General features: G+C 42.0%; 1 protein-coding gene across 1 annotated transcript in view; it reads right to left on the reverse strand.

Annotated features, from left to right (window-relative positions):
- The window catches only part of si:dkey-82f1.1 (DENN domain-containing protein 2A), a 41,167-nt gene that overhangs the window by 22,609 nt on the left and 417 nt on the right, over positions 1-18,141 (reverse strand). Inside the window, exons 1-2 of the mRNA XM_031283362.2 lie at positions 18,128-18,141; positions 2,567-2,653 (exon numbers count right to left, since the gene is read on the reverse strand). The exon at positions 18,128-18,141 is cut by the window's right edge and continues 417 nt beyond it. Coding sequence (XP_031139222.1) covers positions 2,567-2,652 — 86 coding nt within the window. The 5' untranslated portion in view covers position 2,653; positions 18,128-18,141. The remainder of the gene's footprint in view (positions 1-2,566; positions 2,654-18,127) is intronic.

Raw genomic sequence — 18,141 nt, forward strand, 5'->3', positions numbered from 1 at the left:
GGGGACAGTACTACCCACAACTGATGTGTACTAAATTCAAATCAGATAAACAGAGGGAGAAAGTACATTGCACTGTTGTCAACTACCATAATTTATAGTGCAATTATTTTCGTAGAAATGTCAGTTGCTGCCTTCAGTGTACATAGCTTACAATCATGCTCCCCATAGCTCTTAAAATTAGCCACGCAATGTGAGCATTTACAATTCCGTCCAACTAGATCTTTTTTTTTTTTTTTATGGGGTAAACAAGAATTCTTGTTAAAAGAGCTCAGACGTCTGTTTGGTGCCTCGGTTTTAGCTGTGAGTTACTCCTGGAAGATTACTGGGTCACGACTGTTTGAACTCTGGGTTTCGGGGTCAAAGTTTACAACACACACAGCTATTTCTGGAGAGGAGATGAAAGTATACACAAAAGAGGGGAGAGGCCGAAGTGTAGACGTGCATCTTTTCTTTTCGACTCCCAACCCTCAAAACTTTGTTTTGGCCCAAAGACCATTCATCAAATGATTGAATTTCCAACAAACAGAGGAAACGTGGCCTTGCTGGGTTACTTCTGATGACATTGCTGGATGTGAAAACCAACAGTCATGCAATCCGGAGGAAATCTCAGGGGGAAATTACTGATTCATGTTTCCTCAGAGACCCTAAAAGAAAAGAAAACCTTGATGTTGTAACTATGATTATGAAACCAAATAATTCTCTTTTAAATTGCTCTGGGTTTTATTAGTTAGGCCCCTCTCCCCCTTGCCGTTTTCTTTCTCCTTTCGTGTCCCTCGGTTGAAACAGCAGTTTTCATTAAGCATGAAGCAAGAGGGGAAATACTATGTTGAATAGAAGAGCCAAGTAAAGGAGAACAGGAGTAGGCAGGGGGTTGAGTGAAGGAGTTACAGAAAAATTGGAGCAGATGGAGGAGGAAATTAATAGTGTATTCCCCCTATCTAAAAAAACGTAATCACACTTTTTTGTGATTAAGAGACAAAGAGAGATTGAGACAGATATACATACAATGGGCAGTATGGAAAGTTGTCTATAATCACCCGCAGCCAAGGATGGGTGGAGCATGTAGATGGGGGTCATTGAGAGCGGAAGGAGGGAAGGAGGTAGAAGGGCACAAAAGCATCTCTAACCAGCTGAGCTAACACAGGATCAGCGGATAAGAGAAAGGGTTTTAAGAGAGACAAAACTAAATTATTTTAATTACATTTCCGCATATCAACTATTGACAATTCCTCGAAAGAATTGTACTGAGCTTTTGAGCAATGGTAACTACAGTAACATGGCAGACCCTAAAAACAACAGACAGTTAAACCTTCCACTAGACAATCCCTGTTAATGGCACAAACCAAAATCCCTTCATTATAATCTAAATAGCACTAATGAATATTGCAAGGATGACAGAAGGGAGAGAGTGCTCATAGAGGCATTAGACAGTGGCAGCAAGGGGGGTAGTAATGGTATCTAGAAGCCAGATGGCCAACTCTGCCCTGCTCTCTAGCCCTGCTATTGTTATACTGCTGACCCTAATGGAGAGGGGTGTCTCCAGCTTGCTTGAGAGCAGTCCTGAACTATATGATGAATATAGGAGAAGTGCAGTTTATGCCCAAGCAACATGTGGTGGAGAATGTGTATAGGTATAAGATGGCAGAGTAGAGTGAACTACTGTACAGATTCCCAGCTTATGTCATACCCTGCAGCAGCTGGAGGATCTACTAGTTTCAGAGGTATCTTCCCCAACTGAAAGTTAAAGGATCATACGATCAAACATGGTTATGCTATGGCTTCACCTTCAAGAAACAAGACGTTGCATCACACATGCTCAATTGACCCAAAAGTTCTTCAATGCTCAACCTCTAACGCCACAAGCGCTGTTACAAGCATGCGTAAAAAAAGAGTTTTAACTTTTGTGGTTGGTTATTTCTTACTGCAATTCGCTTTGGGAGTCGCAGTTTACTTAAAAAATATATATAATGCACAATTACTTCCTTTCAGTGAACCAGATTTTTAAATGCAATTGTTGCTCATTTGCACTGATAATTCCAAGGTTCACAAATGCTCAAACAGCGAATCAAGCATGTGGTCTATGAATAGGACTGTTACTTTTACAAAGCCACTCGATATAACCTTGCCCTTTTACCATAAACAAACAAGGCCACCACTACCAAGTGGATTGGCAGCCTCTGCTGGCCTCTGTACTGCACTAGCTGATCTGATTTCAAAGAATATCGCAAGGTAGTTTTCTGGCACAACACAGGAGGATGTTGCTCTTCCTCCAGGGCAAACAGCCAAAGCTTTTCAATGGAAAGCAGCAGCACGGGGAATCTTAACAGTAGCACTAGAAATACCAGCCAGCCAGTAGTGTAGGAATTTTACTGTCTTGACCATTGTTAATATGACAATGACAGACAAACATCTCAACACACTAAATGGTGGCTAAAAGAGCCTTGCTCAAGGGCGACTTATTAAAAAATAAGCAATACCATATTTTTTGCTGTAACACTAATATGTTGGACTCTAATTATTACACTAGACACTAGAAAAATATTTGATTGGCTTTTGAGGCACCTACCCGTTGACTGATTGGTAGATACAGTTGTCAGTGTTTGTACAGAGCAGCAGGGCCCTCCCACCGGTCATGGTGCTAGCAGCTGGCATCCTGCACAGTCACACGAAGAGAGACACAGTCCGTTAGTACAATATATTTGCATATTGGGGTGAGTGCATGGTTTGTCGAAACACATGTAAATTCAAAGCAGACCCATATTTCAGATTATAGGTCAGGAAGTTGCAAAGAAAAACATTTACAAATCAAACTGTTATAGAGTATAAATTTAGACAGTTGAAAATATTCCAGCTTGTGTTTTTTAACTAAATAGGCTAAAACTAACTAAAAAGGCAGACATACAGACTGACAAATGAGAGTTAGGTCAAAATAAGAGCTGCTTCCCCAGGACTCCCCTAGGGTGGAAAAAATCTAACTAGTGTGTGAATGTAAACTACCAAATAGCTCAAACCTCTCATTTCTGTGGCTAGCAAAACTCATTTTCTGAACCAAGCTGCATAGAAGCAGACCTCACAGGTTGCATGCATCCCCCCAAAACTGGCAAAACCCTACTTGATTAGTAATTAGGTTCCAGCACCTATGCAGCATTATGGAAAACTTATGGAATGTATGAGTTCAACTTGTTTAGGTTATCATTCAGTGTCTCACCTTTTTGCACTTGCCAGAACAGATTGCTGGAGTATTTTCAAGACAAGTACTGTGCATAGATTTTGTGTTTGCACTTCAGCTCCTCTCCGCAAAGTTATGACAAGGCGACTGTGAGGGGGAGACATTATTACTTGGTCAGAGTATAATAAAACCAGATCCACTTAGCCATAGCAAGACCATCCGTATACGTAACATTGAATTAGAGCCGCTGGTGCCCACTGTCATGACTTGGCCTATAAAAGCTGGTGGAGAGTGGGCATAGAGCAGAGGGGCCTAGCATCTGTCTGGCACAGATGTGGTTAACATAAGAGAGGGGGAAAGGTCAGGGCTAACTCCTGTTGGCAGGTATTCACACATTTGCTCTTAAGTAAATTCACAGAGACACTAATACATGCTTTGCCACCCGGCTGCAAACCCACACATAAAACCTCATATAAAAACCCGCCTACATACTGTAGATCTACACAACCTGCCAAACAGTCCATATTCCGAACCAACTTATGGATGTGTGTGCATGTGTGACTTCAACCAGATGTGCTGGGATACTTTAGAGTATCCGTAGGCCGTTAAACATTTCCTGAGCACTGCCTGGCCCAACATCCCCCCCCCATAAAACGGCATTAGCTAACCCTGACACTTCTCTCCCTTGCCCCGTGACTTTGTAGGGAATGTGAGACTAATTCAGCTAAATTCCACAAATTGTAGTCCCAACTGGCAGTCAGAAAAAATCCACAATGTCGGTATTACGTAAAAAATTGCAGCCAAATAGCTGAACTCTTCCCTGAGTTAACAACATAATTGGCCCTCTGGGTCCAGTGTTTTGTAACAATTCTGGGGCTTTTCCTTTCTTCTCTTCCATGAAATGAAAAGAATTAAAGAACAAATGGACACTACGGAAAAGTAAAATAAAAGTACAATGTGTCATTTTCAGCTCAATAGCCCTCCATTGCTTTGTCTTTAGCCCCCCATTAGCCCGAGGCCTAGCCACCCCAGAGAGAGGAGGAGGAGGAGGGTTTGCGTCAGCCATTCACCGGCCTCAAGGCCCAAATTATTTTCAGCTGTGAGCCTAGCAGAGGTCACATGTTTGAAGGGAAACATCAACCATTTTTTTTTCCTTCCTTCCCCTCCTGATTCTTTTCTCCTTACTAAAACCCACACAGACATGAAGACCAGAAACCCTGCATGAAAAGGGGGGTGGGCATGGGGGACTACAAAGAATGTATAGAGCCTCCTAGTTTCACAGTTTAATTTTTCTCTAGGTTGGGGAGGGTGTTGAATATCACAGGGGGAGAGGAAAGATGGGAGATATGAAGAGAGGGAGCAAATCGAAGAGGAGAGTGGGGTTGGGGAGACAGGGGTTGTCAAAACTAAAGAGGAAAGTGGATATTGCAAAGAATAATATAAGTATACTGTTGCGCTGTGAAAACAGTGTAGGCTTTTAGGCTGTCCCCCTTCATTGTTTGGAGCCCCAAAGCCAAACCAGAAAGTGCTGTTCTGTGGAGATTATAGTGCCTTAAAAGGGAATTTGGTATTTTCACACAATTCTGACTTACTGGGCTTGAACACATCTCAAACTTGACTTACACATGCAAGAAAGTGCTTCCGAGCACTCACCTGAACCTGACAAGCAGTGTCTTCGCATCTCGTAAAAGCAAATTTGACAGCATTGTTAGTTTTACAGCGTTCAGTTACTGAGGAAACTCTTTTTGGGAGTAGGGGAGCCTTTTGTCTCCTACAGCTATTGGCAACTATTGTTAACCCTGACCCTCAGAGCAAGATGGCCACCATAACAACGTAGAGGCTGAGGGAAGCCATCTGCTGAGGCCAATAAAAACATCACAGGAAACTGCCCCCTTCAGCCTTAGCCCTGTGAGGTGTGACAGGCAGTGGACACTGTGACAGAGGAAGTGGAAGTGGTATTGTTCAGCAGCTGGGTGGATGAGTGCTGGGTGGAGAAGATGGCAGCAGAGAGTGTGTAAGAATAGAAATAACTCACAATATTTCTGAGATTTCTGTTTGATATACCTTTTAATTAAGTCATTCTAAACCTTCTATACCCAGAATCCCCTGTTGACTCTTTTGTTGGTTTTATCTTATTTACCTAATGACCCTTCAGATTAAAACTTTTACACCAATATATTCCAATATATAATTCTCATTTCACTCTAAAGAGCCATTTGAGTCAAGGTGATAATGTCAGATATACATATCTAGGGACACTATACTCTTTTCCAATTGGCTGAGAGACCAAGGAGGTCTGCAGTTAGACCCTTCTCCACAGAACAGGCATGGGGCCTGTTCTGTTGACTCCAAACATTTGGCATCCCGTGTAAACTAAATACTATTTTACCATGGTCTGGTCATAGAGTTGTAAATGGATCCCTGATTCACAAGGACTTGGCACACTTGTGTAGAGTATGTTAGCCAGCACTCAGATTACTCAGCGGCACACACATGTAGGCCTTTCATTGAGGACACTTAGCCTAATTGTTTTTTGTTATAATGAACTCAGACAATTTGGATTCACAGAGGGAGTTAAAGAATCAGCCTGGACTAATTCAATGCCAATGTGATCACACACACACACACACACACACACACACACACACACACACACACACACACACACACACACACAGTGTGTCTCACTATCTTTGTGGGGACCCGTCATTGACATAATGCATTCCCTAGCCCCTTACCCTCACCTTAACCATCACAACTAAATGCCTAACCTTAACCCTTACCCTCACCCTAACCATAACCTAATTCTAACCCTAATCCTAAAACCAAGTCTTAACCCTCAAACAGCCCTTTAAAGTCCAGCATTTTGGCCCCACAAAGCTGTCCGGAGCCCACAAGTATACTGTATTCCCAGTAGGGCTGCACAATTAATCGAATTTTAATCACAATCACGATTCTGGCTTCCCATGATCAAATTCACGTGATCGAGCGATATTTAAAATGCTTCATTCCGTTCATAGAACGCTCTGTATCAAAGTATTTTTTTTCCAAAGCTCCGTAAACCACTCTCTGATCACGTTAGATGTAGACAGTCACAGAGGACAGAGTAACGTGAGGAAAATTCCACAACAGATAGCAGTCGGTCATAAGTCGTCACAAGGTTTACCAGTTTACCAGTAAATGCAAGCATAGCAGACTGTTGTACGTCCCGCTGTTGGAATCCTCTACAGTGAAATACAGTCACACTACTCCATTTAGCTGTCAGCATTTTAGCCGTGTTAATACAGGTCCTGTAACTCTTTCAGCTCCTACTTCAGGGCAGGGTCTTTTCCCTTTTCCGCATAGTGGTGGTTAGATGGCTGTGATTATAATAACAAAAGGTCAGTTCCTATGGCCACTTGGCCAGTGTGAATGCAAAAGGAAAAAACGGTTTTGGGGGAGAGTAGTTAGTTGAACTGTTTAGAAGTGGACTGTTCCTATAACTACGTTCCTGTAACTACTTGGTCGGAAAGAGTCTGTTTCTGTTGCCTCTAACATCTGTTTTGGAGCATCAGAGCGCAACGCAGACATTTAAGTGGGACCATAATCTGCGTTGCTATTTCGTCCGGTAAATACTGGGCACCAGTGCCCTATTGGCACCGGATTTTAACATGCGCCGTTAACGTGAACAGAAAATTGCGTTGCCTGTATCTTTTCACGGCAGACACACGTTTGGAAAGCGGTCGCACAACAGCTGAAATGGCATACTCCTTCATAGTATCCTTCAACAAAGGAGGAATGTAGCACAATATTGGCAGGAATGTAGCACAATATGGATGTGAAAGCAGTTATAATTAGCCTATGTGACAATAAAATCAACAAATAATCGTGATAATTAATCGTGATCAATATGTTGATCAAAATAATCATGATTATCATTGTGGCCATAATCGTGCAGCCCTAATTCCCAGTTTTTGGACCCCACAAATGTAGTTTGTGACAGACACACACACTCCACAAGCTGTTCCTCATATATAACAGCTCTGCTTATACAGTAACAGCACTGTTATCAGGACTTGTGCGAATCCTATTGTCGGTGATATACTGTAAAATGTTATATTTCACAGTGCAATGCAAGTGTAGACAATATCAACTCAGACAGTGATATTCTGAGTCTGCCTTTTTAGTTTGTATCTGTGTTGTTGAGCCCTTTGTGCTAGTTATCTTTAAGTGTTAACTCTTGGTGATAATCAGACCAAGTTTTCTGGTGGAGTTGAATTAGCTTTATCACACTGTATGCAGGTGGTGCTGTCAGTGTTTCGTAGCTAGCTTTATCAGGCCTCTGAGTTGTTGTCAGTGAGCTGTTGGCTGGCTGCTGCTATAGTGCTCTGGAGGCCTGCCTGCCTCTCGCCAACAGCTGCTTCTCATAAAGATTTCATCCTCCCCTCTATCCCTCTGTCCCTACATCCCTCTGTCCAGCCCTGCAGAAACAGCTAACACCATGACATCATCATCCATGCTTGTTCTTCCCCAAAGCGCTCTATTTTTCTCTCCGTCATTTCGAAATACCTAAAAAGGGCAAAGTCTCTTGCAGCCCACGCTGCATTTCACAGTTATAATGACATGGAGTCACACAAAATACAGAAAGGAACCAAAAAGAGGCAGCCCCTAACCTTGTCATCCTGATGAGTGAGGTTTTATGTAAAACTGGGACAAGTACAAAACATGATAGTTCAAAATGGGATTTATATACTGCAAAAAAAAAGATTATTTCCTTCTTTTTCTTTCCGCACCCACGCTGAGTTGAGGACCCTATCCTCTACAAGATACGGCTTACTATAGCATGTGCCAAAGCCTTGCCTGCAATCAATTTAACGCACCACTGCACATTTAGCCCGCTCTTTCTGGAATTGCAAACTTGGCTGCTTTTTTCCTTCCCGTCCTTCACTCTTTTTATTTCTCCCTTTCATTCTCTCTCTTCCAGTCCCACTCAGGCTTGGAGTTGCAGGGACCGAAGTATGATGAAGAAGGGAGTGATGGATAGGAGGGAAGGAAGGAGGGGGACTGGTTTTTAATCGTAATAGTCGTTCTCTTTCATACTGAAATGTACGTCTTAGCTTCTGCATATTTGGAGCAGAGATTATTCATGTACAGCCAATTTGTTTTGAGCACTGCAAGGTTGCCAGATCTGACATGAAGTGACATGTGAAGGGATTTCACAGTGACTGACATGCTGCCTTGACCCAGTAGACTTTGACAGGGTTTTGCTTGGTTCCTGAAGAAGTGCAAAAGGAAGGGTTGATGGTAAAGGAAGGGATGTATGGAGAGGAGGAGGGAAGGAGAGGGTCAGGCAAATAAACAATGGAATTTTATCTGGGCTCTCCAGTCTCCCTCTCTCTTTTTCCCCTCTCAGTTACTCTCTCTGTGTCCTGTTCAGGGCCCCTGCTGCTTTCCCAAGCTGATTTCATAGCAAGGCCTTGGACATGAGCCAAACAGGCCAACTCTATGACTATGTGTGCCTGTATCTGTGTGTGTATCTGCCCATACATGCAATTGACAGCGAGAAAGTGTTTTACAAGCCTGGAAGCTGCAAAACTCAATGAATTTATCACTTTTTTCCTGCATGTCATGTTTACCTCTCTCTCATCCTAATCTTTGTATCTCTTTTTTCACACACATTACTTTTCCATCCTTATTTACCACAGACCACAGGGAACTGTGCTGTATGATGTACAGTGGTAAAGATGCCTATCAGCTGGCCTTTAGGGACAAAAGACAAACACACACAAACACATACAGTTCTTGCACAAGCAATCCTGCTGCCCAGTGTCCTATTTGCCCTGCTGTGCTGTGTCCTCTTGCCCCTCTACTTCTCCCCCTGCTCCCTCCATTGTTAGGAGAGGATGGACGTGAGACAGCATTGAAACTGGGTTAGCCACAGAACCAGACAGGAACTGACGGGGGACACCACAAACAATGAATTTCTCCCTGCATGCTTTTTGCTTATCAATCCACTCTAAATATAACACAACAGAGTCCATTGTTGTATTTCTAACGCCACGCATATTTTCTTGTTATTGTGTTTGTTGTTACTATTACTGAGACTCTGATGGGCTGGGTGTCGACAGTCTATCCCACTGGGAGCTGGAAGTATGGGCCAAAATATTACCTCAGAAAATGTATAAACAAACCTTAATTATAATTGGGGCCACAGAGTTAGCCACTATGGATGTAATTATGCACAGGCACAACCAAGATACCCGAATGCTACATCATTTAGGAGGTTTCTTATGCATTAAATGAATAGTTATTTAATTGTTTGTGTTTGTGCACGCAAACAGACAGGAAGTGTGATGTGACTTGCAGGAAGTGGGAGTAAGACTGACCTCATGTGTCTCCTGAAATGAAGTCATCAAGCTTTTGCACAGCAAGTTTGTTTTGCTGAAAAAAATCATACCGTACAGTAAGAAATGTAGTTCATTGTTGATAAATGGGACAGCTCTGACTACCACAAGGTCAAAATGGCAGCAAACGGAAGGAAACCTCAGACAAACTCAGCAAAATCCTCCTAAAAACCCTTCTTACTCACTCCACCTGTCAGAGTTTACAAATGACCATCCAGTAACAGTTTAACCACAGGCTTTTAATGGAGAAGGTCTCCCTTTCCCTTTGGAGTTTGTGGCTTCCATTCCACATTCCACTGACTGCAAATGCAGTTTGCAGGCTAATGATGCTCTAAAGTCTTCAAAGTGATAAGCCCTTCTAGAAATATGAGTTTTGAGGGGGAGCCTTTGACACTGTTGGCCTGATAAAAGGTGAAAATTAAGTGGATAACTGAAAAAGATTTGTGGAAGTTTTTAAGCACAGAGGAGTTTTTAAACCTGGACTGACCTGGTTGAAAATTGGATTATAAATGAATTCCTCCATCCCAACAATGACTTTTACCTATCACCAACAAATACAAACAGGCCTTTACTAGCTGAATGAAGAGAAGCTACTTTTTACTAGAGAAAAAGACAAGATCATCACACAGAGTAAAAGAAGTGGAGGAGGAGGATGAATCTGTCTTGGAGGCAGAGCAAACAAATCTCTCTATCCCCCCATCTGGGAGAGGGTGTCATGTTACGTCTTTTTGGAGAGTTGGAGCATCTGTCCTTTGACTCCCTCCCACAGACATGTCAGCCCCTCCTCCCCACAGACAGAAAGCTCCCATCAGCAGAGCTCCTGACTCATCCCTAGTCTGCTCCCAATTACCCCGCTGGCTCCACAGACTAGTGCCCATGCCAACACATCCCGGGGCCTGCTTTTAAACAGCTCTCACTTTGGCCTGCACAGCCACATCCAACTCTGCCTCTGTTTAATCCAAAAATTTGGTACTTGGTATTTGAAGCTGAAGTACTACTCTAGCTTCAGCCAACATTGAAAGATATGGTGACGTTAAATGCCTCAGTATGCGAAAGTGACGAAAGTGCTTGTTGGATTGTCTAACAGCATCTGAAACCACAATGGCAAAATCAGAGGGGGACAAGTTCTATGACTTTCAGAAACAGATAATCCAACAGTCACAGTGACTTTACTCAGTAACTGGCCAAGTGCGGTGGTGAGAAAGTAAGCAGGGTTAGAACTTCTTTCTAAAGTTCTCTTTTTTTATTCTTTACACAACTACGTCCGACACTTTTCACTTGTACAACCAGCCTCATTTACTTAAGACATATAAATATTTTTGGTTATTTTTAATACTTTGCTACTTCTTGCACAGCCATATTCTACTGTTTCTATTCATAATGTTTTTTAGCCATGCAAGCGGCTTGGCTCTAGGTGCAACAATGGTGGTCTGTCACTCAGTTGGTCGCTCGGACTGTCCATGACTTTAGTCCCAACTGAAATATCTCGACAACGATGGAGAGCTATAAAAAGTTCTACAGAAATCCGGCTTACCTTGAGGATATATTCTTTATTGTTTACTTTGGTGATCCTCTGACTTTTCCTCTTGCACTGCTAGCAGGTCAAACCTTTCACTTATTCAGGGAAATATCTAAAAAAATCTCATTTGTGGTTTTGAGTGCAATGCTTTGGATGGAAGTATTGGATGGATTGCTATTAAATTAGCTACAGACATTCTAACACTTTAGTGCTAATTATACATTTTTAGCATGCTTACATGCTAAGGATGGTGCACATATATACCTGTCAAAACATCAACATTAGCATGTTAGCTTGCTGACCTCTTAGCATTTACCTCAAAGCCCTGCCATGCCTAAGCACAGCCTAACAGAGTGTGGTTATACTCTAAGTCAAATTTCCATCTATTTGTGTTGGACAATAAAGGTATTCTGTATCTGAAAAGTGGCTGCTATCACTTTAAATCTTCCTGTATTTAGCTCCCTTCCTTCCAAAGACAAATTAGTGCACACCATGGACTCATCTGGCAGTAAGAAACAAGACCTTGGTGTAGATGCACCTGCGGTTGGAGCACTGTGGTTGCAGCAAGCATAAATCATCACTGACAGAGTAAGTAAGGCCATTGACAGAAAAGCTCGCCAAACAAAAGAAGCCATGGAGCTCTTCCTGGCAATGAGCCTTGCTGTTTGGCAGGCAGCGATGAATTTCAATGGATGAGGTAATTCATAAACAGCCACAGGTAATATGCCAGGTGATAGACACACACACACCTTCTGTCGTCTGCAACCAAAACTATATTCTGTTTCACCCACCATGCCTTCAAACACAGGAGACAGACATGGCATGTGCACCTCAGACAATACCTGTCTCTGCTGTTAACAACTCCCAAAGGGCCTGGATTTTACACGTCAGGAAGTGTCATTGAATACACCATAATTCACAGGGGGGAAAAAAAGACTCCCAACAGTAAGCAGTATTTACAGCATCTGATATTACATTGTGCTGACACACAATGTGGGATTTTTGAGCCTAATGGTAAAACCTTTCCTCTCTAAAACAGGCTCAGCCACAGTAAATGTGCAGCAGTGAGTGGACCTACAGATCCTTTCAACAATAACCTGGCTTCTTTAACACACTAACATTATTCTCTGGGCTCCAGATCAAATTTCTCCTCCAAGCCGCAGTCTCTGAGTTGAGCTCCAAAGCCAAAATCCTCTTTTTTTTCCTGTTTTTCCCCCCCTTCACATTTTAAGGGTTCCCCTTGAGAGTTCCCACCAGAGCTCCCCCGTCCCATCCCTGCTCCCCTGCTTCTCTGCATGCCTGCACAGAAACAGTTTTATAATTCGCCCGCCGATCCCCGGGGGAGCCGAGCAAGGCGAGAGCTTGGGAAAATGCACTTCCGGAGAGTAAACTCCAGAGTCAGAGTCAGAGCCGACGTTTTTGACCTCCACACACCCAGTGACCGACAACTGTGAGTCTAAGCCAAGGCCGCCAGTGGACAAAAAACTGAGTCAAATGGAGAGGGGTGTTTAGCACCGCCAAAACAAGCCAAACTAAACTGATCAAGAGGTGTGCCGTTCCATCATAATCTCCTCAGGACAAATTGTACTCAACACATGGCAAATGTACTTTGTAGCAGAATGTTAGGCAGTTAGCAAAGACTAAATAAGAGCAACTGCAACATGCTTTTTATTTTTATTTTTTTTGCATTGTATCTCCATTTCACGTCTGTTGCTGTTGCTGTACATTCATGAGGTGTTAAACATTTTAACCAAACAGCTATTGTAAATGTGATATAATCAAATTAAACGTCCATACTACATTCCTAGAGCAAGGTTTTTAAATTAGTCTGATTAAAAAAGAAAGTATTTACAATATAATGACATGAAGCAAAAGAAAGTCACACTAGCATTTCTGAAACTGCAAAAAGCAAACATGTCGGTGGATGAACTAATTGATTAATCATTTCAGCATTATATCAGAAATACTGAATAATATGACGAGGAAAAAAAAAAAGAAACTATAAAAAAAGACTGACATAGACTGACACCAGGCTCACCAAATAAAACTTGACACTATATAGCAGTATAGGAAGGATGAGATTATTGTAACCATCATTACACTGGAGACACACAGAGAAAACTACTACTTCCCCAGCTCTGGAGCTTAACAAGACAGTACTTAGATATGATTTGGTATGATCAAAGCTCCTCTGTGTCTGCACTATGTCTGCAGTATCTACTCATTAAGTTGTTTCACTTAGATAAACCTCCAGACATTGTTTTAAGTCTCATTATAGAGTGGATCCCTAAATTGACAGGTAAACAAAATTATTCTCATTCTCAGTCACGGCTGCAAGATAATGAAGAAGAGAAGAAGATAAAAAGAGAAGAAAAGAGATGAAGAAAAGAAGAGCAGAGAAAAGAAGTGGAACGATGATTTGAAGGTCATTGCACTTCCACTTTTTCCATCTCAAATATTACACACACACAAAGCACATAACCAAACTAACAAAGCATGCGATAGCCTTTTCCCTTTTTGCTTGGAATGCTCATTATAACATGGCAACTGGAGTCTAAATCAACGAGCTGTACAGCCACATTAGAGTTACAGATGGACGTATTCCTTTGCAGACGGCAGCCTTCCCCACATACAAGGTCTTTTTCAAAGAAAAGAAAAGAAAAGAAAAGGTAAATGCATGTTCACGTGCAAGTACAATATGTCAGTGGATGTTCACGTATGTTTGTGTCCATGGGTCTGAGTATGTTTTGGTCTATATATCCATGTCTGTTTGAGCCTGTCTTTGGCTGTTGTTCTGCATGCGCTTGTGTGTGTTTTGGAGTGTGTGTGTGTTTTCGGGTTTATGCCACAGCCACATGCTGCCAGTGGGCATGAGCAGCAAAGCCAAACCAAGCTTGAAACACTTGGCTTTTGGGTCGCATCAGTTTGCTATGATGATTCTCTCAGCCCACATCAACAACCTGCCATCAAACTGTAGCTTTGTCTTTGCCCCTGTCTCCAGACTGAACTCTGCCAGAAATTTACATTCTGTAGTGTAGTCTGTGCAAACAACGCAGAAGGACAGGGATTCATCCTGCCATATCCTGTTAAATGTCCCAATTAGAGTCGGCGCCACCATTTTCTCTCAAGTCATGGTCAAATTTCTTTTTAATACAACTCAGACACCTAGCAGAGGGAAACTGCCAGACAGAGCAACAGCTTGCAAGCGACCGGCTGTAAGAGAAAGAGTGTGTGCATATATGTGTGGCAGGGTTAAGGGTGCATGTAATTAAAAAAAACATGTGCAAGTTGCCAACTGGATAAATGCTTCCAGTATCCAGTGTCCAGTGTGATGGTATGTATTATCCATGCTTGCTTGTATGTGTGTGTGTGTGTGTGTGTGTGTGTGTGTGTGTGAGGATGGGAGGGGGGGGTTTGATCATGACTAAGCCCATGGCCATCTACCAACATCACAGACAATATGTCCCCCACAATATCTTTGAAACGAGAGGAATTATTTCACCATCACCACAGGACACATTCTTTCTGAGCATGTCACCGTGGTGACAACAGCAGCTCAGGGACAGCAGGAGATTGGCCCAGTGTGGTCATTAAAATGCAGGCCGCCCCACAGAGTGCCTGTCAAAAGCCAGTTCCTATAAGAGAAGGGGTATACAGGCTGTAACCTCCCAAAGGCCTTCTGTCACTTTTCTGAGCAGAAAAGAATAGAGAAGACAGATGTCACTGGCAGCATCTGCAAAAAAAAACACACACACACACACACACACACACACACACACACACACCTATTGTACGTACATGTTTGTAAAATGTTAATATAAAATGTGAATGTAAATCGTATCTGCATGTAAATCAGGCATCTAATAGTTAACTCTCTTGTAAATTATGGCCATAGTGTCAACATGAAGCTAAACACTGTTTTCCTGGATGAACTTGCACTCTAGTGACTCATACCAATCATCAAGACCGATTTCTTCACTTCAGCATGCTTCCAAGAAAGAAATAACAAGCTGATTCAGTTGTGAGAGATGACAGACTTAGTCAACGTGTTAAACATCTGGTGTTTGAGTTTCAGGACTTGTTTTTTCCTTACAAAGCATGCATAGTAATAGAAAAAAATCTGTTAACCTTAGTAGATTTAAGACCTCATGCATTGCATCTGTTAATATGTCCCGTCAGGATGTGTTTATACTAGAAATCATGAGCCACAGAGAGTGAAAAGATAGATGGGCATTGGGTGAGAATGCCATGAATATGAGTGAGCTAATAGTTTGGTGTGAAACAAGAAAAAGAGAGAAAGAAACCGAGGGAAATATGCAATTAAAGAAAATGCCCAGATAACAAATGAGTGTGTGCCTGAGAGTAAAATGGATCACTCAGAGAGGAAGACTGAGGCATTGCGAGTGTTAATAATCTGAGTGATGAATACAAGGTTACAAATACCCTCTTTTCCACCACAGTGCACATGTGTCTTGCACAGCAGTCATCCAGACAGTTAGCCTCTGCCCCTGACTCAGAATGTAAACATCTGACCCATTCTGACAGACCACTGACACACACACACACACACACACACACACACACACACACACACACACACACACACTTTACAAGATTGCAGCCCACTTATTACTACCTTGCTGACTAGCAGACAGACAGCCCCTCTGTCTTTATCTCCAACTCTATAAATCTTCTCCTCACAGCCAGTCTCAATTCAATAAACTCTTAACTTTACCCAGTTAGGTAAATACAATGTCAGGACAGACAGAAACAGGAGACCAGAGGAATGTTGATTTGTGGTCTAGAAACTGCTACTACACTGATGAAGCTGTTCATGTATGCCAATATGAAAATAACACTGAATTTAAGAGGCAGTGCACAAAGTTGTCCCAAATCAAAGAGTACCTCAGCTGCTATTACAATCAAGCATATTAAATGAAATGTTCCACTGTTGCATGTTCCATCTTGTTCTTGGGTTTAATGATTGCCCAGCAAGCTGAACTAAAAGGCCTGAGGAAGCTGTTGAAATGGATTATGTTGGCTGACTGATAACCATCTCTTAAGGGTCAGTGCTTATAGGACATCGCAGACATTCCTGTTGCACTGTGGTATGACATGCAACAGAGCATCTGTTATCTCACATGAAATTATATGGTCACATGATATGTGTCATGTATGATATGAGTCACAACACAAAGATATATGGATGTGCTTTCAACTTAAAGATGCCCTGTGGAATTTTTGACCACTAGTGGCACTGTAGAGCGATACTTTGATGAAAAGGTCCCCATATTGTTTGTATCACGACTTCTACCAGCACATGCAGAAAGGGCATATTATATTTGCATGCCACAAGCAAATAAATTAAATATTACATGTTTATTCTGGTTGCAGAGGGCAGTAATAAGGGCCACCTCCGCTGGAAAACATATCATGAGTTGCTAATCAGGTCTGTATTAACCTGCCCAATGCAATGGTAAATAAAACTTATTCACCTATAAAACAAGCCATGTCTATTGAAGGAAAGGGTCAAGAAATGTAACGTAAAAGCCATGCATGTTTCCTGCAATTCCACAAATTATCATTTGGGGGCAGTGAGGTAACGATACAGCAATAAAGAGAAGAAGTAGTTGGTCTTGCGAGTTTAATAATATTTTTTGTCAGTGAAGGATATGAATCATAATCCGTTTTATTTCTCCTGGAACATATCAACTTCTTAAGTTTAGATTGAAACAGCTGTTGTGCTTTTTACAGCTGTTTCCTCTAATCACTTGGCAATCAAACACTGTGGCCAATATTGTGATATCTTTTTCATTCATTCATTCATTCATTCATTCATTCATTCATATGTTGAAAAATACTGATTTTGCAGGTAGTGCTGTTTTTTGTCTATACATCCCAAACAAACTGCTGTTGCTGCTGGAAATTCAAAATGCATCACTTCATGTGCATCAGAGTGTTTTCAAGGCCACAAAGCAGAAGGTGGTAAAAATAAGAAAATGAGTTGTAAGTTTAACTATAAGGATCATACCTCCACATTTTCACTGGCACTTTGGCACTGGCAGTTGTATGACCACAGGTACATTGTAAAACGTTCAAACCCAACTGCACCAACTGTTTAAATCATGCCTAATCATAAATCTGCAAACACCTTGTTATCCCTGATCCTTGACAAGCTGACTTTTTGGAGCCCCCTGAACTCCTCTGTCCTCCCTGGGGAGGTCTCCACCCCTGCCTGCCTCCTCACAACAATACAGGCACTGGGACTCTGCATGAAGAGGTGCCTTTGTTCACAGTGAAGAATGCTCATCTCACTTATCCTCTCCTCTTTTCTCTCTCTCCCCCTCAACAAGCTGGTTTGGAATGTGATGGTTTTAGTGTGCACACTTTTCTCCAAATGGTCACCAAACCATCTTGCTACATTTTCTTTTCATTTAATAAGCAGATATGAGCTGACAGCCATTGAGTTTATGTGTGTGTGTGTGTGTGTGTGTGTGTGTGTGTGTGTGGGCTCACGTGTGCTCAGACACTTCAGTGAGGTACAGATGAGTCTCTTGTGGGCAGCAGTAATGGACTTGGTGCAGACAGTTTGAGACGGACTGCTTGAGCAACACTCAGGCATACTTTAACTGGAGCCAAAGCAGTACAGAATGAAATACGGCTCAAATAAACAGACAAAACCACATCCTAACATTTACCATCAATATTGCTTCAAACAAGTATAGAAGTACATTCTGTACATGGACACACACATGCTGACACATTCAAGGTCACGCGCAAGCATGTGCATTTAGAGTGCAGAGAATACGTGAGAAGGCTAAGTTGATGCACATGCATGGAGATGGATCATTAATCAATGCCATATAAATTATTGTCAGACTAAGCAGATCACTTTGGGTCAAAGAAAGTATAGTATATAAAGTATGTGTTCAATATGTTTAACTGGAAATCCTAATTTGTACAACAACTTTACTGACTTTGTTTTTGAGAACATTTTAAAAAGTACATGCAAATATACATTGTCACACACAGACACATTTTAACTCATCCCATTACCTTTCTGAGCTGGG

The sequence above is a fragment of the Sander lucioperca genome, chromosome 7 (assembly GCF_008315115.2).
Source record: "Sander lucioperca isolate FBNREF2018 chromosome 7, SLUC_FBN_1.2, whole genome shotgun sequence".
Classification (NCBI taxonomy): domain Eukaryota; kingdom Metazoa; phylum Chordata; class Actinopteri; order Perciformes; family Percidae; genus Sander; species Sander lucioperca.